This window comes from Lissotriton helveticus, chromosome 5_1 (genome assembly GCF_964261635.1).
Source record: "Lissotriton helveticus chromosome 5_1, aLisHel1.1, whole genome shotgun sequence".
Classification (NCBI taxonomy): Eukaryota; Metazoa; Chordata; class Amphibia; order Caudata; family Salamandridae; genus Lissotriton; species Lissotriton helveticus.
The window spans coordinates 289,603,317-289,631,153 of NC_136065.1; the positions used below are offsets into that span (position 1 = coordinate 289,603,317).

At 47.6% G+C, this 27,837-nt stretch overlaps 1 protein-coding gene across 1 annotated transcript; it reads left to right on the forward strand.

Annotated features, from left to right (window-relative positions):
- The first annotated feature begins 2,305 nt into the window (after positions 1-2,305).
- Positions 2,306-27,408, forward strand: LOC144753120 (somatostatin-2-like). The gene is made up of 2 exons (XM_078640904.1): positions 2,306-2,407; positions 27,011-27,408. Exons 1-2 carry the CDS (start codon positions 2,306-2,308, stop codon positions 27,233-27,235), a joined length of 327 nt encoding a protein of 108 aa, XP_078497030.1. The 3' UTR covers positions 27,236-27,408.
- Positions 27,409-27,837: the final 429 nt, after the last annotated feature.

The following is a 27,837-nucleotide window of genomic DNA, read 5'->3' on the forward strand; positions in this document are numbered from 1 at the left end:
AGCTGGGGTGGCAAAGTGAGCTAAAGAACGATGATGGATTCAACCCAGATCTGTGACTCGGGGTGAGTGACTGAAAGGTTTCAGCACTCCGTACATCATCTCATGTTTACTTCAACGTGAATAACATCAGCTTCACATTCTCTGTGTGGGGTTTTGTGAATATTGAAGAGTAGTAAAGTTAGACATTTTGTCTAAGTTTACCCTTGTGCACTAGGCCCTATTTTAATGAGGACTTAAACACAATCACCTTCATGCACTATCTCTGTGGGGACTTAAACATTGCTATAATAACACACTATCTTTGTGGGGACTTGAACATCACTATAATAACACACCATCTCTGTGGGGACTTGAACATCTCTATGATAACACACTATATTTGTGGGGACTTGAACAACACTGTAATAACACACTATCTTTGTGGGGACTTAAACATCGCTATAATAATGTACCATCTCTGTGGGGACTTGAGCATTCCTATATTTACACACAACCTCTGTGTGGACTTGAACATCATTAGCTTCACAATCTTTATAATGGGATTTAAGGTTTGAATGTACACACTATTTCTAGAGACTTAAACACAATGATCTTCACCCACTATCTCTGTGGGGACTTAAACATGTAATTTGGCAATCAAGCTCTGGATTTCACTTGACCATATTCCTTGGTACCATATATTAATTTCTTTATGTGTTAGTTACCTTATCTCCTAAGATTTTGAGCACTAATAAATAGGTTAAATACAGCTTTAAGTGTCTTTCTTTAAGCATGATATGAGATTTTCTTGCACATTAACACAATCTGTCTTTAATGTATACCCCTAGTATATATGTAGCAAGTTATATATGAATAGTTTATAATGTTGTTGTGTAAATTGTTGATAAATAAACATTTAGCCATGTGGCTTTGACTAAATTCAATCACAAATAGTGTTACGGACTAGGTCCCCACAAGGATGGTAGCACGTGTTCAAGTCCCCACAAGGATGGTGCTGTGCACACGATTAAATAACAATATATTTGCAAATTTGAAGCAGGATCCTGTATCATGAATTTTTTCTTAACATTTTTCTGTTATTAGTGTATTTTAGAAACATTGGGAAAGGTTAGTCCCCACAAGGCTGGTATTCACACATAGTCCCCACAAGGATGGTAACACGTGTGTGTGTGTGTGTGTGTGTGTGTGTGTGTGTGTGTGTGTGTGTGTGTGTGTGTGTGTGTGTGTGTGTGTGTGTGTGTGTGTGTGTGTGTGTGTGTGTGTGTGTGTGTGTGTGTGTGTGTGTGTGTGTGTGTGTGTGTGTGTGTGTGTGTGTGTGTGTGTGTGTGTGTGTGTGTGTGTGTGTGTGTGTGTGTGTGTGTGTGTGTGTGTGTGTGTGTGTGTGTGTGTGTGTGTGTGTGTGTGTGTGTGTGTGTGTGTGTGTGTGTGTGTGTGTGTGTGTGTGTGTGTGTGTGTGTGTGTGTGTGTGTGTGTGTGTGTGTGTGTGTGTGTGTGTGTGTGTGTGTGTGTGTGTGTGTGTGTGTGTGTGTGTGTGTGTGTGTGTGTGTGTGTGTGTGTGTGTGTGTGTGTGTGTGTGTGTGTGTGTGTGTGTGTGTGTGTGTGTGTGTGTGTGTGTGTGTGTGTGTGTGTGTGTGTGTGTGTGTGTGTGTGTGTGTGTGTGTGTGTGTGTGTGTGTGTGTGTGTGTGTGTGTGTGTGTGTGTGTGTGTGTGTGTTTTTTTTTTTTTTTTTTTTTTTGGGGGTGGGAGGCTCTGAGTCCTGAGCCTCTCTGAGCGGGGGCCGCCTCGGCTGCATCAGGTGTGGTATAAAACGAGCTGCAACCCGCGACACGGGCGAGTGCAGGGCTCTACACGAGGCATCCCCCGTCCCTTCAGGAGTCACTGTCAGTCTCTCACCGACGCGCGCGCATCATCCGCGAGACAACTTTAGCCGACTCCCCTCACCCGCGGCACGACCCCCGTCCACCCTCACGACTCCCCTCACCCGCGGCACGACCCCCGTCCACCCTCAAGAACTCACATCAACCGAAGCTCCCACCGACTGCCCCTCTCTGCCAGGCGAACCCCAACCACAAGACCGTCTCCCATCACCAGCACTGCCACTCATCACCAGCGCTGACTCCCATCACCTGCCCCGGCTCCCGTCACCAGCACTGCCACTCATCACCAGCGCTGACTCCCGTCACCAGCACTGCCACTCATCACCAGCGCTGACTCCCATCACCTGCCCCGGCTCCCGTCACCTGCCCCGGCTCCCGTCACCAGCACCGGCTCCCGTCACCACTCCTCCCCGGCTCTGACTGCCGTCATGCGGGTGCTGCCGAGCCTGCTGTCGGCGCTGCTGCTGGCCTGGAGTGTGAGGGGCTTCGTCCTGCCCGGGGAGCAGAGGGTGAGCCCAGAACCCGACGAGGTGAGTACCGTACCGCGGAGGGATACAGGGCGGTGAGTACCACGGGGGAGAGGTACGCGGCAGGTGGGGTGTCTCTAGAATGACGAGCAGGGAACGCTGCACCTGAACGGGACATGGAGACGGAGAGAGAAAAATTCGAGAGACGCAGGGGCAGTGAGTGCACCTCCGCGGAGACGCAGGGGCAGTGAGTTCCAAAACAGAAGAGGGGCACGAGTACCACACCTGAGAGGGACATGGTGGGGGACACCTACACTTTAAGCACACAGAGGCGATGAGTACCACACTTGACAGACACAGGGACAGTGAGTACTACTCATGACAGATGTAGGAGCACCACTCCTGAAACACAGGGACAGTGAGTACCACTCCTGAAACACAGGGACAGTGAGTACCACTCCGGAGACAGGGGCAGTGAGTACCACTCCGGAGACAGGGGAAGTGAGTACCACTCCCGTGACAGGGACAGTGAGTACCACTCCCGAGACAGGGACAGTGAGCACCACTCCCGAGACACAGGACAGTGAGTACCACTCCCGAGACAGGGACAGTGAGTACCACTCCCGACACAGGGACAGTGAGCACCACTCCTGAGACAGGGGCACTTAGCACCACTCCTGAGACAGGGGCAGTGAGTACCACTCCGGAGACAGGGGCAGTGAGTACAACTCCCGAGACAGGGACAGTGAGTACAACTCCCGAGACAGGGACAGTGAGTACCACTCCCGAGACAGGGACAGTGAGTACCACTCCCATGACAGGGACAGTGAGCACCACTCCCGTGACAGGGACAGTGAGTACCACTCCCGACACAGGGGCACTGAGCACCACTCCTGAGATAGGGGCAGTGAGTACCACTCCTGAGACAGGGGCAGTGAGTACCACTCCGGAGACAGGGGCAGTGAGTACAACTCCCGAGACAGGGACAGTGAGTACCACTCCCGAGACAGGGACAGTGAGTACCACTCCCATGACAGGGACAGTGAGCACCACTCCCGTGACAGGGACAGTGAGTACCACTCCCGACACAGGGGCACTGAGCACCACTCCTGAGATAGGGACAGTGAGTACCACTCCCGTGACAGGGACAGTGAGTACCACTCCCGACACAGGGACAGTGAGCACCACTCCCGACACAGGGACAGTGAGCACCACTCCTGAGACAGGGGCACTTAGCACCACTCCTGAGACAGGGGCAGTGAGTACCACTCCGGAGACAGGGGCAGTGAGTACAACTCCCGTGACAGGGACAGTGAGCACCACTCCTGAGACACAGGGACAGTGAGTACCACTCCTGAGACAGGGGCAGTGAGCACCACTCATGAGATAGGGGCAGTGAGCACCACTCCTGAGACAGGGGCAGTGAGCACCACTCCCGAGACAGGGACAGTGAGCACCACTCCCGAGACACAGGGACAGTGAGCACCACTCCTCAGACAGGGGCACTGAGCGCCACTCCTGAGACAGGGGCACTGAGCACCACTCCTGAGATAGGGGCAGTGAGTACCACTCCTAAGACAGGGGCAGTGAGTACCACTCCCGAGACAGGGACAGTGAGTACCACTCCTGAGACAGGGGCAGTGAGTACCACTCCCGATACAGGGACAGTGAGCACCACTCCTGAGACAGGGGCAGTGAGCACCACTCCCGAGACAGGGACAGTGAGCACCACTCCCGAGACAGGGGCAGTGAGTACCACTCCCGAGACAGGGGCAGTGAGTACCACTCCCGAGACAGGGGCAGTGAGCACGACTCCTGAGACAGGAACAGTGAGCACCACTCCTGAGAGAAATAGCCAGTGACCATCACTTTTGAGAGAGACAGGTGTAGTGAATGACACTCACGAGAGAAAGACAGGGCAGTGAGTACCACTCACGAGAGAGAGTCAGGCCAGTGAGTACCACTCACGAGAGAGAGTCAGGGCAGTGAGTACCACTCACGAGAGAGAGTCAGGGCAGTGAGTACCACTCACGAGAGAGAGTCAGGCCAGTGAGTACCACTCACGAGAGAGAGTCAGGGCAGTGAGTACCACTCACGAGAGAGAGTCAGGGCAGTGAGTACCACTCACAAGAGAGAGACAGAGCAGTGAGTACCACTCAGGGGAGAGAGACCGAGCAGTGAGTACCACTCACGAGAGAGAGTCAGGGCAGTGAGTACCACCACTGAAAGAGACATGGCAGCTGTGAGGACCACACAAGAGTAGGGCGCGCGGGCAGTGGGTTTCACATCTGAAGAGAAGCTGGCGTTTGTGTACCACGCCAGAGGGAGACACAGCATCCATGAGTGCCACGCCTGAAGGGACCCGGCATGGGCGGTACCAGACTAGAGGTGAGCCCAGACACAGTGATTTCCACACGAGAGAGGCGCGCGGCAGTGAGTGCCGCGCCGGAGAGGAACACAGGGACAACCACCATACCCGTGAGGGAAAGAGAGACAGTCAGTACCACACACCAGAGGATGCAACGGGATGAGCACACCAGGAAGAGACGGGAGGGCAGCGAATACCAGTCCCGTGAGAGGCAGAGGGGCACCGAGTTACATGCCCGAGTGAGTACCTCGCACCAAAGGATGCAATTGAGTAAGTTACCGCACCCGAGAGAGTCACAGGGGCAGTGAGTGTCAAAACCTGAGATAGATACGGGGCCACTGAGCACCATGCTTGAGAGAGACACGAGGACAGTGAGTGCCACTCATGTGAGAAACACAGAGGCAGTGAGTATCACTCCTGAGGGACAAGGAAAGACAGGTTCAGCGAGTACCACCCCTGAAAGGGGAATGGGAGCAGTGCAGGCCACACAAGAGAAGAGCGAGCGGGCAGAGAGTGTCAGAGACTGTCTGAAGAGAGGCAGCGGTGTAGACACCATACGAGAGGGGGACACAGGGACAGTGAGCATCACACCAGTCAGGGCCACAGCAGAGTGTGTGCCGCCCCTGAGAAGGACACAGGAGCAGTGGGTTAGAGCACACAGAGAGTACCTCACATCAAAGGGAGGGGCAATTTCCGCACCCGAGAGAGTCACAGGGGCAGGGAGTATCAACAGCCGAGGGAGATACGGGGGCACCTGATAGAGATAGAGCACATACCTGGAAGGGGCATAGAAGGGCGAGTAACGCACCAGGGCTGGGCAGAGCATGGCTGGTCCCACACCGGAAACAGAGACAGCAGGGTGACTACCGCATCAAGGACTGGCACAGGGCGTGACTTCCACAAGAGGAGGGACACGGAGCCGGGCTACCAGACCCGAAAGGATACAGATGATGGGTACCACACTCGGAGGGCACAGAGCGGGGCCCAGGCTGAGCATCACACCTGAGTAAGGAGTGGGGCGAGTACTACATTTGGGAGACAGCTAGGCAGAGCAGGGGGCACAGCAAATCCGCTGAACTAAACACCTCGAGGCAGATTTACAAGCCCCTTGCGACACTTTTGCATCACTTTTAACATGGAAAAAGTGACGCAAAAGTGGCGCAAGGAGTTTATAATTCTGCTCCCTCGCCTTCAATAAAAGGAGTGCAGAGATGTGATCAGTGAGCCGGGGTGAACTGAGGGAATGAGCGGGGAGGGAAGGAAACGAGGCTCGAGGGCCGCAATTCCGAATAAGCCAAGGGATAAAGGCGAGATAAAAGAAAGGAGGAGTAACAGAGAGAGGCGGAACTAAGGGGGGGGAAGGGCGACAATAGGGAGGTGAAATAAAAAGCAGAAAGAAACAACATGAAAGAGCCGCACGAGGAAGGGCAGAGAGGAGTTCAGTATTGTAAGACGAATGCATGCAAAAAAAGCAAGGATGCAACATGAGTAAAATAATTCTTTCAACAGGGAGTCCAACTTTAAGGCATTGGAATACTTACGCCTTCAATATGAGTTGAGTGGCACTGGCATTACCATGGTTTTAGGCAGCTACAACCCATGCAAGATCACAAGTGAAATCGGCATGGAACCTCCCTCACCCCCTGTGTTACTAGTTGCGGAAATACGAGGTGCACAAATAGAACCCTTAACAAGTTGCACAAGAACCTGCACGAGACGGAGAATTACCACCAAACCACACCCTCAGATCTGAGAAGAATGGTAGTGAAAAGGTTCGATTATTTCAGCACCTAAACAATGTCTATGTTGACCACTAACGACCCTCTCATTGCCCTTCTAAATCTGTAAGAATGATTTTAGGCATATATGAATATAGATCTAGCGCCACACACACACCTTTGCACCATAGCGTGAAGGTGTCTTACTGATGGATAGCATAGGCTTTATACTGATAGGATACCCTTCGAGTACAAAATACTATGGGGCAGATTTATGAAGGCCTTGCGCCGCCAGTGCGTCACTTTTTCCCATGTTAAAAATGACTCACCGGCGGCGCAAGGCCTTCATAAATCTGCCCCTATGCTTGGGTATACTTTAAAACATTTCCCACTCTACAGTTCGGCATACATACAAGATATGAAAAGTTAGGAGAAATGAAAACATTTCTCCTTGTTATCATCCAGTGGAATTGCAAGGGGTTCGGTGTGCCCAGGCAGCACCAGTTTTGAGGGTGGTGGCACCAGTTTTGAGGGTGGCGTCACCCACCAGCTCCTACTTGCGACCATCGCAGGGTGGCAGACTCAGGGACAGTCATAACTCCCCCCCACCCTCTCACCTGCGCCTGTCACGGGGCGGCCAACGCCCCGACCATCATGGGCGGCTAAAGGTCTAGCTACGCCACTGTTATCATCTTGAGCCATTGTTAGAAGATAGGGATTTGCATCAAACACCACAGGTGATATTGGGGAACGCTTAACTACCACCTATGGGCGGTCCCCTTGATGCAAAGTAACACAAAGTAGTGCAAAGTACTCTTTGCAGTACTTTTAATGTTACTTTCTAGCACAATAAAAGTTGATACATTTGCCCCTGAGGGTTTGATTCCTCGGGAACGTTTTATATGCAGTAGAACAAACCTGGGACGGTGAATTATGAGATATTATACATCTGCCTTTGTACTTTGTGCATGAATTAATATTCACAATGATTCTCTAAATCAAAAGTCTGTTGCATTGAGACATAAATCATTACCTGCAAATGATTTGTCATTGGATATTATGTCTCTGTTTTGTAGATCGACAAGGTATGTCAATAAAGACAGGATGCAATAATAATGCTTCCAAATTCTGATTATTGAAATGTCCCTGAATATTAACCTATTTCTAAAGGTATCAAATGTTGAGAAGTGACGCAAGTAGTACCAAAGAGAAACTGCTAAGGAAAAAATACATGAGTGCACTATTGATGTATGAACTGTCAATTCCAACCAAAGAGCTGAGAAGAGGAGGGAAGGGGTTGTTGATGGGCACACGGACATGCATGCATACGTGAATCTAAACCAATAGGTTATGTAGGATTGCCCAGATGCTTCGGGAAACAGGATGTGTCTTAACCTGAATGCAGTCCATTGACGTGACCAGGTAGAAGTGGTTGTACTATGTATGTGGACAGGTTCACTAAAAACACTTTCATGCACACACCTTCTTGTAATGTCTGGCCGTCACCCAGATGTTACTGCTCACACCTGTACATGAATCAGCATATGCACGAGCCTGCAGACAAGCAGACACCTGGAGAAGTGATGCCACCAAGTGGCCTATTGACCACTGAAGAGACGTAGCCAGTGGACTCCCCACCCTCACTGTGAAGATTTGGCACAGACTCCTCTACTGCACGCACCTCAGCAGGCGAGGGAGATGAGGTCAGCCAGGACTCAGGTGGCAGCGAGGACTGGCTATTTGAATGCCAATACTGCAGGCATCAGGGGGGAATGTACACATAATTTCCACTGAAAACAGGAGCAGCGCAGTAAAACATGCAGAATACGTTTCCCAGTATTTATTAGAATAAACTCCAACAGCACCTGGTTGCACGATCCTGCTTTCCACCCTACCCTCAACCATCCCTCTTCTGTGGCAGCATTATCCCAAACCCACTAGATCCATAACCAATGCAGCCCTAACACCAAAGTACTATACTCACATTACCCCAACTCTTAGCTGCCCTATCCTACCAGCCACCCTAACCCCACATATCCCTGCACTCCATCAGCACAATCCCACCCCACCCCCACCCTCAACTAAACCACCACTCACAGATACTGCTCACACGACACTAGCCCTACTCCTAGCTGCCCTATCCTATCTACCACCCAAACCCACCTGCCCCTACTCCCAAGCAACACCATCCCAATCCCCACCCCATCCTCAACTAACCCACCGATCACACTTAAGTTTACACAACACCCTCCTTACTCCGAGCTGCCCTATCCTACCTACCACCCTAACCCCATATATCCCTGCTCTCCATCAGCCCAATTCCAGCCCCACCCTACCTTCAACTAACCCACCACTCACACATAATGCTCATACTACACTAGTATTACTCCTACGTGTCCTCTCCTATCAACCACACTAACCCACCTATACCTACTCTCCAGCAGCACAATCCCACCCCCACCCTACCCTCAACTAACCCACAACTCACAAATAATGCTCACACTACTCTAGCCCTACTCCTAGCTGCCCTATTCTACCTACCACATTAGGGGCCAGATGTAGGTAAATCTATTTTACCGACTCATAAATACCGAATTTTACCGATTCGGTATTTATGAATCGGTAAAATAGAAGTACTGATATGTAGGTAAATACAGATGTGCATTTACCGAATCGGTAATATTCGGTATTTACCGATTCTGTAAATACCGACCGGTAATGCCCATTCATTCCTATGGGCTTTGAAGCCCATAGGAATGAATGGGCATTACCGAATCGGTAAATACCGATTCGGTAAATACCGAATTTCACAAGGGTGCAGGGGGTGTCACTTTGACACCCTCTGGGCCCCCCAAAACAGGCTCGGGTGCCATGTGGCAGGCATACATGCCCCAAGGGCAGGTCTGCCTGTCACATGGCAGAGGTGTGCATGCACACATGTGCATGCACACCGGAATCGGTATTTTACCATCAAATTGAATTTGATGGTAAAATACCGATTCGGAAAGGCTTGTGGGACTCAGAAGAGTCCCACCTACATCTCAAAATTACCGAATCGGTAAAAATACTGATTCGGTAATTTACAGAATCGGTAAATTTACCGATCGGTAAATTTACCGATTCTGCCCCCTACATCTCAAAATCCATTTACCGGTCGGTAACGGCCGAAATCGGCCGTTACCGACCGGTAAAAGCCTACCTACATCTGGCCCTAACTACACATATCCCTACTTTCCAGCAGCGCAATCCCACTGGCCCTCAACTAACCCACCACTCACACTTAAGTTTACACTATACCCTACTTACTCCTAGCTGTCCTATCCTACCTACCACCCTAGCCCCACCTATCCCTATGTGCGAACAGCACAATCCCACCCCCACCCTAGCCTTAACTAACCCACCACTCACAATACTAACACTACCCCCGCTCCCAACAACAATGGAATGTATGCTTAACCCCTATTTCGAAACTAATGTATAAAAGGGTGTCTAGTGTGCCTTCTTCTCAGGGAAGTAGCTTGCTACAGAGGTGAGATGCACAGCGCGAGCTCCTGCAAGGATCACAGTGACACCTGTTGGGATGAGGTGGGTGGGCAGGTAGAATGCCTGTTTTATTGACATCCTTGTCCCGGGCTTTAGGTGTTTGGCAGATATCTGCTCCCTTTGAGCTCTCTAAATCATCTTTTTCAAATCCTGTAGTTCGACCATTTGTCCAAGGGCCATTTGGAATGCCATGTTGTTGAAAGCACTGCTTATTCTCCATTGTCCCTGGTGCTGTACCTGTCTGGACTCCAGTCTCACCACTGGATGGCGTTGTACTACCCTGGTGTCCCATGGCTGCTGGGTGAGATGTTACAAGATCGGTACGGAGTTCCTCTGTGTGATGGGTTCAAGAGGTATTGGTGTCTAGTGGTGAGTGCCCTACTCCAAATGATCAACATGTTTCGTGTCTTAATTGTGAAACTGATCAGGACACTTCTTCAGGATCAATGTCATACTATCTACAGTATTTTCATAGTAGACCTGGATATGGGGAAAAATTGTAAGGGAATATTTTAGAATCACACAAAAAATAAAAATAAAAATAAAAACATTTTCTACAAGACGGTCTTGTAGAAAATGTTTTTATTTTTAATTTTATTTTTTGTGTGATTCTAAAATATTCCCTTACAATGTTTTCCCCATATCCAGGTCTACTATGAAAATACGGGGTATGTAGCTTTAATTTACCTTGTAGTGTAGATAGTATGACGTTGATCCTGAAGAAGTGTCCTGATCAGTTTGACAATTAAGACACAAAACATGTTGATCATTTGAGAGTAGGGCACTCACCACTAGACTCCTTACGACTAGGTTGGGCCCCTCTCCACCTTTTAATTAGGCTGTTTACCTTCAGAATAAAGTTTGGATAGGACTAACTGACCTATTTTAACACATATTCCTCCGACATCTACACACACTAGGCCCCTCACCCCCACTGCACCCACCGGCAGGAACAAAAGATCCCCGTCAAAGAGCCCCGGTTTCGGGTGCCCGTCAGGTATTGCAGCGCCGACCTGACGAGGGGCAGGCTCAAATAATGAAGCATGACACCTAGCTTGCTGGGTGTGTGAGAGCCCAGTTTCAAAAGGAGAATTCCCTCTCCTGCTATCACACAACAGTGGTCCTCTAGTGACCCCTGGACTGGCTCATGCCCAATATCTCTTGAACCCATCACACAGAGGAACTCCGTACCGATCTTGCAACATAGCCTCCTGGGGCATGTACACTGGACCTCGTTAAACTAGCCCCCAGTCCCTCCCTTGGTTCTGCTGGGTGAGATGCCCACACCAGATCTCATCCCCTGCCTTTACACAATCACCGGTTTCCTTAGGGAGTCCCTTATTCCGAAGAGGGGTTTGATGTTTTCCTGATTTGGGCGCAGCACTGTTGCTTTGGCAGCTTCCATGGCAGCCATTCTCTGCCAAATGTCAGCCAGGGGCTGCTGGTAGCCCCCTCTGTCCTTTGCAGGAGGAAGGAGTGGTGTGACATCGATCTGCACCAGTGGTGTTCGGACCCCATGGCTCCTGTCTCAAACAACAGGCAGTCTCATGCTCCCAGACATTCCACCTGGCTGATTTCAGTGCCACTTATGTGGGCTTATTGGGAAACGTCCGCTGTTGCCAAGGAAGCCAAGGATGCTGCACACCTTTAGGTTTACCTGCATAGTGTTTTTTAACAGACCATTTCTCTCACAAGCAAACTTCCACCACTGGTCGTGTCACTAACCACCCCAATCAAGTATCTGAAGGGAAAGCCTGCACCACTCTACACAAAGATATCATCATGTGTCTTGATCAACAGAGTTGTGTAAGATGCTGCAAGACCTCAGTAATACAAGTCATTCTGACAAAACTTCACTTAATATTTCACTGACATGGCTAGTGCTACTGTCGCTCGCTCTGTTTTCAATCTTTGAAGCACACAACAATACTGAAGAAATCAACAGTCCCTAACTTGTCCCCACCCTTCCGTCCTCAGTCCAACAAGGCGCTCAGCTTCATCTTATGACTGATAATCTCACAGGGCCATCATCCACTACGTGCGTGTAAATAGACCTAGGATGGTCGCAGCTGTCCAGCCAGACACAGAGGAGTGTATTCCAGGTGAGCTTCAAGGCCTGGTAGCATTTTTGGCTGCTATCCCAAATGTTCCAGCAACAGAATCAGTATCCAGGCGTGACTATATCCTATTGCGGAGGCGCTCTGCTCTCTGACCAGCTATCTTCCTCTCTCATATTTTCCCATCATTCCTCCCAAGCCCTTGCAGCGCCTAGGGGACCTCGGCCCTTTTCAGCCTCTCTAATGAGAGTGACACTTTCATATTCCGCCCATCTGATGAGAACATGGTGTCAAGCATATCTGACTCTTCCCCTGATATCAAAACTGACAGTGACCTGTTTTTCCACTCTTTGTATTTTTTGTCACTCCTTATCATACCTTTCAATTTCTAAGCACTGTGGTTTCAAAAGCTGTTCCACTATCATTTTAAATGCCAAGAGCTCAAACTCTCACGACTGTGAGACCTATTTCATCTTATTATAACATCTTCTTTAAGTCACATGCACTGTGCTCCAATGTACCTAGAGGCATCGTTCCAACCACAGAGAACGGCCCACTTAAAGCCCTGTCTGTCTGCAGGTCTGGTGGGGCTGCGGAGGGGCCACTCCCTGCATGGCAATCAACCCCGCAACCTCCGTTGTGAGTAGTCGCCGTTTTGCGTCCATGCGAGATGACAAGACCCAGTGATTTAAGGGCAGCCAGACTCTGCTCCCAAAGACCCTTCTATGTGCCGGCTAATTAGCGCAGCAGCTGCGGGATGGACCCCGCCCTTGAAAAGGGGTTTAGCAAGTCACAAGTCAGGTGTAACAGGTAACAAGGCACACAGGCAGTGGCTGCCAAAGACAACACACATTTCATGAAACAATGCAGAGTTCACATAATCTATTAAAACAGGCTGCACGCACACCTCCACATAGGTACGAAAGACGCCTAGTCATGGCCCCAGAAGTCTGCGCCGCTATATTTGTTTCCTATCTTAAGTACAGCATTAACATCCATCAACACAAGACAAACTGAACTGTCTATGGATCTTAGAAAATGGACATCAGTTTTATTTACATTTTCTTAAATTTCTAACTACTTGAACTGAGCCTCAGAACACTTTATGTAGAGGTACATTGAACTGAAACCTAGAATACACAATATTAAAATAAAACTGGAAACCAGGGTCGTGAATTCACCAGAGACAAAGCTACTGCAACACACCGGAGCAGAGCCTGCACACGAACAGCTTTTATTAAACCAACCTTAAAGGAAGGAAATTAATTATTAGAAGTCAAGCAGCTATATTGCTGGTCTGCAGCTAAAAAGCAAAACAGAAAGCAGCTGCACATCCGGGGAGACCTGGGAGGGCGAAGGCTGCCCGCCCATGTGCGGTACCTACAACTTTTGCTTGTTCTGCGGCTCGTGCCCAGTGGTGGCGCGTGTGGACTTCAAGAGCCGCTGTACTTTCATGAGTGCTGAGCGGCTCGTGCAGCCTAGGGAGGGGGCTGTCAAAGGGCCCAACGCAAAAAAAATCAGTAGAAAAAGGCCAGCGGGAGCCCACCCCGCCTTCATTAATGGCGCTTCAGGATTTCAGACGGGGCTCCTGTGAGCATGACGGAGCCCCGTGTGTTGCTGAGCCAGTGACCAGGGGAGACATGGGAAGCCAGCCGGGGAGCAGCGCAGAGTTCCCACAAGAGCCGGTGGGTGGGGTTGAACGGGAGGCATGCAGCAGACAAAGGGTGCCACGGAGTGAAATTGCATGGCTTGCGAGGACGGAAGGGGGACAGGAGATGTGCACACCGCATGTCTGTACGTGGGTGTTCACGAGCTCAAATCGCCCCTGCGCATGCCCATCTCCTGCCTCCCTTCCGAGGCAAGTCATTAACAATAGATCTAGCTGGCGACAGCGCTTCGCGCAGCATCGCCAGGTGCGAGACCTAAAAATGAATGTGTCCATCTGTAACAAAACTGGTGCTAGTTTGCACTATATAAAACTCTAAAAAAAAAAATCTAATATAATGATTCTCTGTTGACCAACCTTGAGTTAGCTGCCTCAAAAGATTGGAAGGCTGAGTTGTCCTTGCCCTGGGGAGAATGCAATGCTGAGTTGTCCTTGCCCAGGGGGGTATGGAATGTTAAGTTGTCCCTGCCAGGATTTGAAAAGTCGATCTGTGCAGCCATCCAATGCAGCAGGAGAGTGAGTTAGGAAACAAGGAATGTCTGTGGTGCAGGATGGGAGACATGGGTCATTCTGTGGTTCACAAGAACTCCTGTGGTTCTCAGGTCCCCAACTGACTCTCCAACCATACTCCCTACGATCTCCTTCTTCTTCTTTGCGATGATCAATGTGAGACCACTCCTGTCTCTTCCTGTGTGAGATTTCTTCATGTTCTGCAATGCCAGCCAGTCTGCTGCAGGTGATCTGGAAGAGCCCATAAACTGCACACATAACAGCAGACTCTTAACTGCTTCCGCTTGAACACCCAAGCCACCCATCAGAGTTGAGGTGCTCCTGGTGTGCTTAAACATCCACAGTCCTTTTGTTAGAATGCACAGACCATTGAGATTGAGGGTTGCTTCCCTCTGGATTTAAGAATTTTTCCACCAAAATGCCCTATGTTCCCCTACCCTCCCCTATCACCCCTGCAACCTTCCCCGCGAGCATCAGTTCCGGACTAACAAATAGGCACAGTAGGCACCGGCCTATGGGCCCCACTCCTTTTATAGGCCTGTGACAACGAATCAAAATACAAACTAAATTACATAAACCAGAGACATCAGATTCACATAAGATTGTGGGGCATATTATCAAGGACAGGCGATACATTATCACCGCTTTTATGAGCAGGAAACTGCCGATAAAGCAGCGATAATGGCCTAGATGTGTTCACATCTAACATGGGCTTCGATTGGAATTCATAGAGCATATTATCAAGGACATTATCGCCGCTTTATCGGCAGTTTCCTGCCGATAAAAGCGGCGATAATGTATCGCCTGTCCTTGATAATATGCCCCTATGTCTCTTAAAAGTTCATCTTCTGGAAGTTGTGAGGTTGTAAATACATCCGGCGCATTGGATATTAGGTGATGATTTCGCGGGGGAGGGGGGGGCCGAAATTTTCGACTGCCTTGGGGCCTCCACAGGCTTTAATCTAGCACTGGCCAGCGCCATGCCTTCCTTTCCGACATTCTCCGACCAAAAGTAGGATTCGGCCGATTTCAAAACTACTAATCAATAGCAAACTAATTACATCACAAGAAATGCTATCATATGATTTTTGTCACGGACATCACATGCTATGTGTCAAGAAACGGGATCAACATCAGAAAAGTTAGCGTTTAGCCTGTGACCTAGATATGAGTGAGATAAAAACCCATCTCCCTGCATCTCTCTGCACTAAATACGTGGTACCCGAAGATCCACGCTGTGCAGCATTCTCCCAAACTTCCGCTCAGCTACCCCCGCAATATCCTGCATCGGTATTCGAGCATAAGCAGGGATCCCGAAGGATCCTTCTCTGGAGGGAGTTAATTAAAAGCGTCAAACTTGTTTCATTGCACACAAACTTTCAGGAGGGATGAATGGTCCTTAAAAATTAAAGGGCATATTATTAAGAATGGCGATAAAATTATCGCCTTTTTAGCGGCAGAAAAATGCTGCTAAAGCGGCTATAATGGGCTTGATAATATGCCCTTGTGAATTCCCATAGAAGCCCAAGTTCTCAAAAGGGCATAATATCAAGCCCATTATCGCCTCTTTAGATGCAGTTTCCTGCCGCTAAAGCGGTGATAATTTTAACGCCGTTCTTGATAATATGCCCCTAACACGGTATCTGTTTTTTTTCCCAGGCCAAGAAGAGGCAAGCATGCTGATCACAGGAACTGAGATCAAGATATAATACATTCATACACATATAAGTCTCAACACATTCTTATTTGTAGGTTGTCACCCTCATTGGTCACTGGCCCTGAAAGCCTACTTCACCCTTCAAAGATGATCCTTCAATTACTTCAATGGATTCATCCCCCAAACCCCTTAACTCACGGTCATTAAAAACTGAAACGATTGAGAGGTATGGTTTTGTGTGTGTAAAATCTCCACCTAACTATACCCTCCCATTCAGTGAATATATATACATATATATATATATATATATATATATATATATATATATATATATATATATATATATCATATATATATATATCACTGAAAAAACCATAGGTTAGAGACCATATATAGTTAGGAATTAGCATTTAAAAAACCTTGAAAATTCACTGAAAAAACCATAGGTTATAGACCATATATAGTTAGGAATTAGCATTTAAAAAACCTTATTTTACTCACACAAAACCATTGAAATTCCATATATAGTTAGTTGCACTAACTATATATCGCGCACCCGCAATTCACTGCTGATGATGTCACATATTACATCATTCATGACATGGTCAGTGACATCACTGATGACATCACTGATGACATCTCAAATGACATCACTGATGACATCACTGATGACATCTCAAATGACATCACTGATTACATCACTGATGACATCTCAAATGACATCACTGATAACATCTCAAATGACATCACTGATGACATCTCAAATGACATCACTGATGACATCACTGATGACATCTCATTTGACATCATTGGTCACATCACTGATGATATCATTCATGTGACAATACAATGCATCTCCTCACACTTTCATATAACCTCTGTTACACCCAGTGTTAAATACAGAGTATAATTTTTTAAACCATTGACACACCAATACTAGTTACTACATACGCACTCACTGATTCCTTTGTTTACACAAACACTCACTCATTCACCCATACAATCATTCATACATACAATCACTCATCTTTACAACACTATCATATGCACTCATACACCTATACAGACACTCACACTCTGCCACTCATCCATGGAGTTACTCACACACCTAGTCAGTCCTGTAAAGAATCAATCACACTTCCATTTTCTAATCTACACAGTTAAACATAGAGCACCTTACATTTTCAAACATATACTAACACATACTTAGTCTCTTATACAATCATTGATACAAGTACACATTGATCTGCACAGAGTCACACACCTCCCAGCCAGCCACACACACACTCAGTCTCCCATACAAATACTTGGGCAATCAATCAATAACCCATATAGTTACTCATATAGCTACTGATCAACACATGCAGCAGTTTACAGAACAAAAGACATAATGATGCACAAATTAAGACAGTTTAGTCACTAACACATGCACTCAGTGAGACACATTTAATCACTCACTCATACATTCAGTCATGCACCTACTAAATCCTTCGTCCAGACACTTATACATCTACTCATTCTTCAATATGTAAGACATATTTTAACTTTACAGAAACATACAGTCACTGGATGTTGTCATCAGTGATGTCATCAGTGATGTCATTTGAGATGTCATCAGTGATGTCATCAGTGATGTCACTGACCATGTCATGAATGATGTAATATGTGACATCATCAGCAGTGAATTGCGGGTGCGCGATATATAGTTAGTGCAACTAACTATATATGGAATATCAATGGTTTTGTGTGAGTAAAATAAGGTTTTTTAAATGCTAATTCCTAACTATATATGGTCTATAACCTATGGTTTTTTCAGTGAATTTTCAAGGTTTTTTAAATGCTAATTCCTAACTATATATGGTCTCTAACCTATGGTTTTTTCAGTGAATTTCAATGGTTTTTTAATAGCAAATATCATAAGCTGTCGAATGTCAAGTACATGGTAAGTAAAAACATTTTCGTGTTTATGCACACTGATCTGCTTTGAATGCTGCCCCCCCCCTCCCCCTCATTTCTATTAGGAGTACTCTCTCTTTGCAGATAGTGAAGGGTAGTTAACGCAGGCCTTTGCCCCCGTTGTAATCCGTCGTGCCTGCTTCTCTCTCCATTTGATTGATTGTTATCCAAGCATTTACTGCTTTAGAATTGGTTCTCTTTGGTTCATTCTCTATTTACAAACAAGCACAGAGTCGCAATACTCTGTTTAGTCTTTGCAGATAGTGAAAAATCGTGTAAAAAAACAAAAGGAATCGAGCAAAATCAGTAGGCCACTAATGGGATCTCTTTTTGACCTCGCTAAAATAGAAACATTAGGAACAACCCCTCATGAGAAATACGAAACTAGTGAGATGAACAGAGCTCCACACCATGATGGCTGCAAGACAGCTCGGCTCCGCCACCCACCCCGCCCAAAATAACGATAAACTCTATGCAAATATTATAAATATATACAACACACCAGCAAAGTAACAGGGTAAAACATTTTATTAAATAACTATTTACATAACTATTTTATACTTTTTGGTGCCCGATCCGGCTAGCTCAATCGATCGAGCATGAAACTCATGCACTCTGATAGTTCAAAGTTTTGAGGAGTGCTTGTAACACTGTCTGAAGCTTATTTGCACTTGCTACAGCTTCACTATTCTCAATGTAAGTGGGGGCTGTTTGAGGACGTGACTGCATTTGAAAACAATGTGATGCGGTGCCACCCAGAACCGCTTGACGGAGGCCCCCGAGAGACGGTGTGATGGCGCGGACTCGGAGGGGGCGCTTGGCTCCGGCCCCCTCCCCAAGTCGTGTTGCCCTGGTGTGGCCTGAGATCGCCCCCGACATAGGTGGCCGGCTCCCGGGGTCAAGCGGAACTTTTTGCCTTTTGGTGACTCTTCCATTCTTGACCTTGTCCCACAATCCGTTTCACCTAAAGACACGCTGTAGTGGGGCGCCCCTTTACCGTTTCAGTTGACATTCCGCCCGCTTTTGCTACACTGTGCCTCTTCCGCTATTCAGCTGTTTACCGCCCGCTCTTTCGACTACAGCGTCTCGCTCACCATGTAGTTGAGTTGCTCCCGCTCTTGCGTGTGCAGCGATAGGCGGCTGCCACAGGACTCTCAAAATGGCGGCCGGCTCTTCAGATTTGGGCGTGGTCCACTAAAATGGCCCTGCGACACCTTGGAACTCGGACGCTTGTCTGCTAGGGCTTGGGCTCCATTCTCGAAAGCGTCCCCTCAGCCTTGAAGATTCTACAAAAGTCTTGGGGGCCCCCGACTCCCGCAGGCTTCTGGTGGGGAGCGGCTGCCATGATTGCTCGTGGAATGGCCACGACAGAGCTACGAGATGGTGGTGCTCTCATGCTGACGCCAGCTTCAGTCTGAAACATCCAGAAACACTGTAGACTACCAATTCGATCAGTTCCGGTTGCGCCCCAACGTGACCCGGTAGAGAAGAACTTGCCCTCCCCTCTTTGACTGATGGTTCTTGTTGCCTGTCCCTTCTGTTGTCATTTAACAGAACTATTTAGCCTGCTGAAAGGGGTTGTGTTCCGACCGCTGGTTGGTGGAGACATTTTGACTATATTCTGGACCTGCGTTGTCGCGTAATGCGTCATATGACGCGTCGCGTTAGCGCATCCGGAAGTGCTCCGGTGCGCGAAGCGCAGCTTCCCGGAAGCGATCTGGGGCGCGGCGCGCAGCGCGTAACGTAAGCATAACAGGTCATGTGACTTGTTAATAAAACTTTTCATTGGTTCATTTTACTTTTCTTATTCTAATGATGAAAGGCTTGGTCATATGACCTAAAAATTACGCTTTTTATTACTTTCGAACATTATTTTTTCTTAAACATATGTTATAATGTTCCAGGCTAATGTACTTTCCCGGAAAATTTACAACTGTCCTGCAAGTAAAATATATTCCTTTTTCGAGAAAAAGGGCGTTTCTTCGTCCCATGACGGAGCCGTTGAGCAAAAGAGGCTCGGCCTTCTGTCTTAGTCGCCGATACGCCTGAATATCAGATTCTTATCGATCACTTTATGTTGCAGAAGTAGAAACACAACAGCCCTTGACCATTTATCTTTACTGCGTTCCTGCGTATTATACCTTTTACCCTTCATGTACTTGGACTGCTTTATTTCACTTGCCTTTTACTGATTCTAAAACAGTGACTATTATTAAAAACTTTACCAATGTAAATACTACTACCATGTTTTCTTTTAAAAACCTTTATTGTGAAAATGTCAGTATACAAATACGGGCCTATAACCACGTGGGCCGGCCACGGAGCAAACTGTAATCATATATGATGAGTAGACATTTACACTGTAGAGGAACGTAACGGGCGGGCCATTAGGTTGCAAGAACTAAGGTGTCTAACAGTTGCGGAATCGGTGGACGTACATTTTATAATTAAAATACGACAGAGCCAGTTACAATAAAATTATCTAGATATACATTTGCGGGCAAGTACCATGGGTGACGTTAATTCGAACTTTCAATAGTACAGTAATCAATAACACATCAGAACTTAATATCAATAGGGATGTCGAAATATTCAATCAATTCTCGTCCCCGCCCGCCATGTGCTTCAAAACTGCATACGTATCTCGTGATTTCAAGGTTCAGCAACCAGTACACAACAAGGAGTTACGAGTCCCATTTATTCCGGCGCCATTTTGGGCGAGGACGGGCAGGTCCAAGATATAGTCAAAATGTCTCTACCAACCATCGACTATGATGATGTTCATATGCTGTATTTATTAGAGTAACACTCATCTGTCCACATGAAATTAATTTGCCACAATCTAAACATGTCATTTTAATCTTTCCAAAGTTCTTCTAAATATTTGGGACCGTTTCCCTTGCCTCTGATGCTGTCAGTGCCACTTCTTTGGTGAATGTACTGGCAGGTCGGGGGTTCTCCTCCAAATCTCTCTTTTGTGCAGCACTATAATTAATCGGTGCCACCTCTCCATATGACGATGCATGGTATAGATACCATAACTATATTTTTTTTCGGTTCCTCTGGAGAGTACATCGTGGCAGATGAGGCAGGTAACGTACCGGGCATTTACCTTTTTTGCATGTAGAGGAAAGGAAAAAAAATTCGAGCGTCCGAGTTCTAAGGTGTCCCAGGGCCATTTTAGTGGACCAGGCCCAAATCCAAAGAACAGGCCGCCATTTTGAGAGTCCTGTTGCAGCCGCCTGTCGCTGTAGCATCAAGAGCGGCCGAAACTCAGCTGAATGGCAACTGAAACGGTAAAGGGGCGCCCCACTACAGCAGACGAGCCTCCACCTGGGAAGGCCCGTTCACGCTCCCCCCCCCCCCCCCCCTTCGGGCACCCCACGCCGTTATTCGGAGCAGGATTGTAGGATGGCCACACCAGTGCGGCAATTTGCTAGACACCACCTCGGTGCCAACCGAATCTCAGCGCCTTGTGGTGTCTTCTATTCAGAAAACATTGTTGTGCTGCCTTCGGCCTATTCGCCGCAAGTGCGCACGCAACTCAGCTGCATAGCGAGTGAAACACCAAGGGGCGCCCCACTGCAGCCGAGGAACCTTCATCTTGGGGGCGACGCACAGCATCACATTGCTTTCCAATGCAGTCAGATCCTCAAACAACCCCCACTGACTGACGCGAACTCACAGGCCAACGGAGCGCCCCACGCCGACTTTCGGCGCAGCATTGTAGGATGGCCACACTAGTGCGGCAACTTGCTAGACACCACCTCGTTGCCATCCGGATCTTGGCGCGTTGCGCTGCCTTTGGCCCTATTCGCACATCGGTCCGCTACTGACGCCATCTCACAGGCCAACGGGGCGCCCCACGCCGACTTTCAGCATTGTAGGATGGCCACACCAGTGCGGCAACTTGCTAGACACCACCTCGGTGCCATCCGGATCTTGGCGCGTTGTGCTGCCTTCGGCCTATTCGCACATCGGTCCGCTACTGACGCGAACTCACAGGCCAACGGGGCGCCCCACGCCGACTTTCAGCATTGTAGGATGGCCACACCAGTGCGGCAACTTGCTAGACACCACCTCGGTGCCATCCGGATCTTGGCGCGTTGTGCTGCCTTCGGCCTATTCGCACATCGGTCCGCTACTGACGCCGCCTCACGTGCCAACGGATTTTCTACGCTTTTTATACCCTATGCCGCATAACAGGTCATGTGACTTGTTTATAAAACTTTTCATTGTTTCATTTTACTTTTGGTTTCCTAATGATGGAAGGCTTGATCATATGACCTAAAAATAACACTTTTCATTGGATGAAAACTTTTTTTTTTTCCCAAACGATGAAAGCCCCACCTTGTTTCTGGATGTTTCAGACTGAAGCTGGCGTCAGCATGAGAGCACCACCATCTCGTGGCTCCGTCGTGGTCATTCCGCGAGCAATCATGGCAGCCGCTCCCCACCGGAAACCTGCAGGAGTCGGGGGCCCCCAAGACTTTTGTAGAATCCTCAAGGCTGAGGGGACGCTTTCGAGAATGGGGTCCAAGACCTAGCAGACAAGCGTCCGATTTCCAAGGTGTCCCAGGGCCATTTCAGTGGACCAGGCCCAAAAAGGAAAGAGCCTGCCGCCATTTTGAGAGTCCTGTGGCAGCCGCCTATCGCTGCACCGCAAGAGTGGGCGCAACTCAGCTGAATGGCGGATTTTGACACAGTGTACCAAAAGCGGGCGGAATGGCAACTGAAACGGTAAAGGGACGCCCCACTACAGCAGACGAGCCTCCACCTGGGGAGGCCCGTTCACGCCGCCTCACCCCCCCCCCCGGGGCGCCCCACGCCGTTATTCGGAGCAGCATTGTGGGATACCAAAACCAGTGCGGCAACTTACTTGACATCACCTGGGTGCCATCCACATCTGAGCGCGTTCTGCTGCCTTGGGACTATTCGCACAACAGACCGCTACTGACGAGCCACCCCCCGGGACGCCCCACGCCGTTATTCGGAGCAGCATTGTAGGATACCCAAAACCAGTGCGGCACCCAGGCAACATCACCTGGGTGCCGTCCAGAACTCAGGACGTTGTGCTGCCTTGGGACTATTCGCACAACCGACCGCTACTGACCATTGTTCCTTCTTTTTTCCTAAAAATGTTTAAATGTTTTTACTGTTTTTGTTGCGTTGTTTATATTTATAAGTTATTAAAGTTTTATAATCCTACTACTTTGTTGGAGTGCTATATATTTTTAATGTGACACATAAGTGTAAAAACTTTGATGTACAAAGAGGCATCCCTGCAATCTTCCGCTTCAGGCTCGGTCCCCTCCCCAATCACAATACAGGATGGTTTTCAGATAGTAGGAACGCGTGTGGTGTGACGGATCTCATCGGGTGGGGGCCTTGATCTACTGTAACTCCTTTGAAGAGGGGTGATTCTTTACAGCTGGGGCCATAAAGTACATCAGCAGGGCTACCTGATAGCCTGGGACCGGCCTGGACAATCGGACACAGAGGAAGAGGAGTGTCAGAGGGTGCGGTAGTGAATAGGGCGAAAGGGAGGTGTCGGGCGGGCACAGAGTGTGATTCTCAGGGAAGAGCAGCGCAGATGGGGGGAGGTTTATTGCCCATGCATAAGACAGAGAGCGGGGGTGACCAGTGCCTGGGGGAGATGCTTGCAAGGGTGGGGAGCCATGCTAAGGATCGACAGCGTGCAGAGAGTGGGTCTGGTCAAGGCATCTAAAATGGCTGCCGTGCACGACAAAATTGTGGCATTTGAAAAAAGGCAAGCTGGCGCAGACAATGTTTTTCAACACTTCCTGATTTCCTTCGAATCGAACGTTAACAGACGTTATCTCTCCCACACTACCGGTCCCCCTGGGCTTAAACGCCGAGATGGTAGGGACTGCATCCCGTGGAGATAGGCCGAGACGTCACTCAGCAGAAAAAAAAGTAAAAAAAAGTCTATAAACATACAATAAGTTAAAAGTCAATCATTCTTGTTTCCTTGTAGTACGCTCCCCAGTCCGCTTCCCGTTACGCTAACCGGGCGCACCCCACCCAAAAAAACGTTTTTTTTCTTTTTTGCCCCGCGGAGCCCTTTTAAAGCCTCCACATCAAACCTATGGGGTCAGGGAGGATCTACTATGCCCCCTTATGGTCATTTGCCCCTTCGCTTTGGCCTCCTCTTGTCTCTCGATCCTACCGAGAGACAAGATGGCGGCCGCTCCGTACTGTTTGGAATGTTTACAGACACCGGAGAGCCAATCAGCTTCGCTTCGCAAAGCTCCGTAACGCGAAAAGTACGCGAAACGGAGCGCTACCCGGGACGCTGTCACAGATATATATCTTTTTTTAAACGTTAATTTCTCAAAATCCACTGCAGCACATATATTGAGACCCAGCAAAGGCACATTGGGCTACCGGTCCCTACAATTTTGCCAAGTTTCATGCAAATCCATTCACCCGTTCGATTTTTTTTTTGTTGATTTTTTTTTGCCCCGCGGGGCCCTTTTAAAACCTCCACATCAAACCTAGGGGGTCAGGGAGGATCTACTATGCCCCCTTATGGTCATTTGCCCCTTCGCTTTGGCCTCCTCTTGTCTCTCGATCCTACCGAGAGACAAGATGGCGGCCGCTACGGACTGTTTGGAATGTTTACAGACGCCGGAGAACCAATCAGCTTCGCTTCGCAAAGCTCCGTAACGCGAAAAGTACGCGAAGCGGAGCGCTGCCCGGAGCGCTGTCACAGATATATATCTTTTTTTGAATGTTAATTTCTCAAAATCCACTGGAGCACATATATTGAGACCTAGCAAAGGCACATCGGGCTACCAGTCCCTACAATTTTGCCAAGTTTCGTGCAAATCCATTCAGCCGTTCGAGCTAAAAGTGAGTCCAACCGCCCTATGGAAATTAACATGGGAAAAACGCGTTTTGGGACCCCCCTTTTTTCTCGGCCCCCCCTTGACGAACCCCCCCCCCCCAATTTTCAGGGGCTGCTCAGAAACAAAATGTTCCATTTTCCTGAAAATTTCAGCCAATTCCGTCCACAAACGCCAAAGTTATTAGACATAGAATTTTCAAAAATCCCATAGAGAAAAAATCCTAACTATATATACCTACTGGCGACCGCCAGTAGGTAATATATATATATATATATATATATATATATATATATATATATATATATATGCCATATATATTTATTTATTTGTTTCTTTATTTAATTATTTATATATATCAGTAGCTACCATGCACAGCTTCTACCCATTCAAACTACATCACTTGCACCATGTTAAATCATCGTATTCCTAGCAACACTTATGACATCTGAGATTGCATCATTTTTAGATCACTCTGTAGAGGGGGGAAATATAATGAATGTAGTCTGCCTAGTGAGTTCACAACACTGTGTATGGAAGTGTGCAATGTATAGGAAGTTTTGGCCCAGGTGTAAATTATAACTTTAAATTAAAACTATAACTTTGAAATTTCTAATGTTTCTGTAGTGTAGTTTTGTTTTGTATATAAATAATAAAACACGTTTTCCTAACTATATCTAATCTATAACCTTTGTTTTTTTTCTATATATATATGTGTGTATAGCTAGCTAGCTTTCCTCAGCTACCTCTGGGACAGTGTCGTTGGAACCTCCAATAGTGGATTTTGTGCTAAATTATCAGAAATGATCACAAAATGTGTTAACATGGGCTTCTATGGGAATTCACAAGGGCATATTATCAAGCCCATTATCGCCGCTTTAGCGGCAGTTTCCTGCCGATAAAAGCGGCGATAATGTATTGCCCACAATTTTTTATAAACAACCCTTGTGTTGTCTCTAAGGGCTTCCTCGTCAGTCTTTACAATATTTAGATTAGAACTCTGAAGACATCTATGCGTTCATTTGGCTTTCTGTTTTATGGCCGCGCTGAAGATACGCAACTAATTGTCTGCATGGAGGACAATATGGAAAGTATCCAACAGTGGCTCGAGGAATGTTTGGTTTCAGCAGATGGTTGTGTGAATGACATTGAGCTGTGAGTAAGCATGGCTAGAATAGAAGTTATAGTAATAAAGAACCAGAGAGAGGTGTGGTCTCATTGCTGGTGACCACCAACCCCCCTTAGGAACTATGTAAAATCTAGGCTTCCTTTCTGATCACAATCTGAATCTTAAACCTTACACTAATAATCTCTCCTCAATTCAATTTTGTCAAGGAAGAATCCTTAGAAAAACTCTATTTAGCGTGTAAAACCAAACTGCAAGCAGCTATTTAGTCCCGCTTGGACTATGACAACCGATTGCATGTAGGTGTAACCCATATGTGCACAGAAAGTTGCAGGTTATTCGAAACACTGCACAAGAATGATTCTTGGATAAAGTAGGAATGATTCAACATGTCATCTTGCTATTGACAGCCCATAGCAAAGCAAATATGGTTTAAATGCTTTAGCATTGTCAATAAGGCACTCTTTAATCGAGACCCTATCCTACTTCAACAGCACTTCTTAAAGCACATTCTTAGGTCTCTGTAACGAGTACCCTGAAATTACCATTAGCGGGCCCATCGGAATGAACAAGCCACTGGTAACCACGAAACCTTAATGGAATGTTAAGCTCTCCTTATGCCAACCTTTTGATGGTGCAACCAAGGCATGGAATCAGTTGCCTCATTGTCTCAGAAGCATGGTAATCCTGCAAAGTTTAGGAAGATGTAAAAAACTGTGCTTTACATGAATAATTCTTGGTTATAATTGTTTTCCTTAGCGGCTGTAGTTCTGCATCTTTCTTCTTCATAGTACCAGGACAACCTTTAGGGCCGCTTTGCTCTTCATTGTTATTTTTTATTAAGTAAATATAGCTACTGAGGTGGGATTTTCACCGTTGCCAGAAAATATGAGTAGCTTTCATGAAACGACAAGGTGTTTGACAAACTGTCGAGAAATGGCAGAATGTTTTTTTTGGGGGGGGGAATGTCATGAATCTTTTTTCACAGAATCCCATGTTTTTTTCAGGAATGTCAAGGGGTGCCACACAATCCATTGGAATGCCATGTACTCTCTTGGAACGCTTTAGAATCTCGTGTATGTGCATGGAATGCCACAGTCTGTAGTAGAATGCCACGGGTCTGAGTGCCTCCATATGAGTGCTGTGTGCAAAGGTTGAAGCTACCTCTGTCCTGATGCTGGTGTGTTTTCTGGCAGGTCCTCTCCCGGGTGCAAAAGGATGTCCTCCTGAAGGTGCTGACGGGCTTGTTGGATGGCAGGGAGAACAACCTCATTGGTGGAGACTCTTCTCTTTCTGCCGACTCCGAAGAGCCCAAGGAGGACCAGACGAGGCTAGAATATAGGAAGTCTTTGCATTTACCACCCCGTGATCGCAAAGTTCCCTGCAGGCACTTCTATTGGAAAACCTACACCCCATGCTGATGGCCCTGCATTCCCTCCTTGTGAGCCCTAGACCCAGGCCGCAATGATCTTCAACAAGCCTACCAACCCCTGACCGATCTGTAAATAAACCAACAACCCATGGGTTTCCCACATTAAAGACTAGATGGCGTCTGTGAATTTATTGCTGTACACTGAAGAATAAAGCATGCATAAGAGGCGCCCAAGCTGTGTCTGCCTGTCACTGACTCTAAAACACCCAGGGCACCATTGGCGAGTCCAACATTCTCAGTTCACACTGAGCCTGCACTGGCCAGTCTGACACTTACATTCATCCAAAGTCTTCACTGTGGAGTCCAACATTCACAGTTCACCAATAGACTCAACTGTTGAGTATAACACTAACATTCATCCAGAGTGGTCACTATTGAATCCAATATTCTCAATTAACCTACAGCCTCCGCTGGAGGGGTTAACATTTACAGTCACCCACAGCCTCCACTGGAGAGTCTGCCACTTGCATTCACCCAGAGTCTTCACTGTGAAATCTAACATTTTCAATTCACGCACAGCCTCCACTGGTGTGTCTAACATTAACATTCACCCACAATCTTCACAGTGGAGTCCAACATTCACAGTTCACC

What these genes read in the sequence shown, in the direction of transcription:
- LOC144753120 (XM_078640904.1), top strand. Translation starts at nt 2,306, where the DNA reads ATGCGGGTGCTGCCGAGCCTGCTGTCGGCGCTGCTGCTGGCCTGGAGT. An exon ending in TGAGCCCAGAACCCGACGAG is followed by an intron (nt 2,408 to 27,010) that starts GTGAGTACCGTA and finishes GTTTTCTGGCAG; the next exon opens with GTCCTCTCCCGGGTGCAAAA.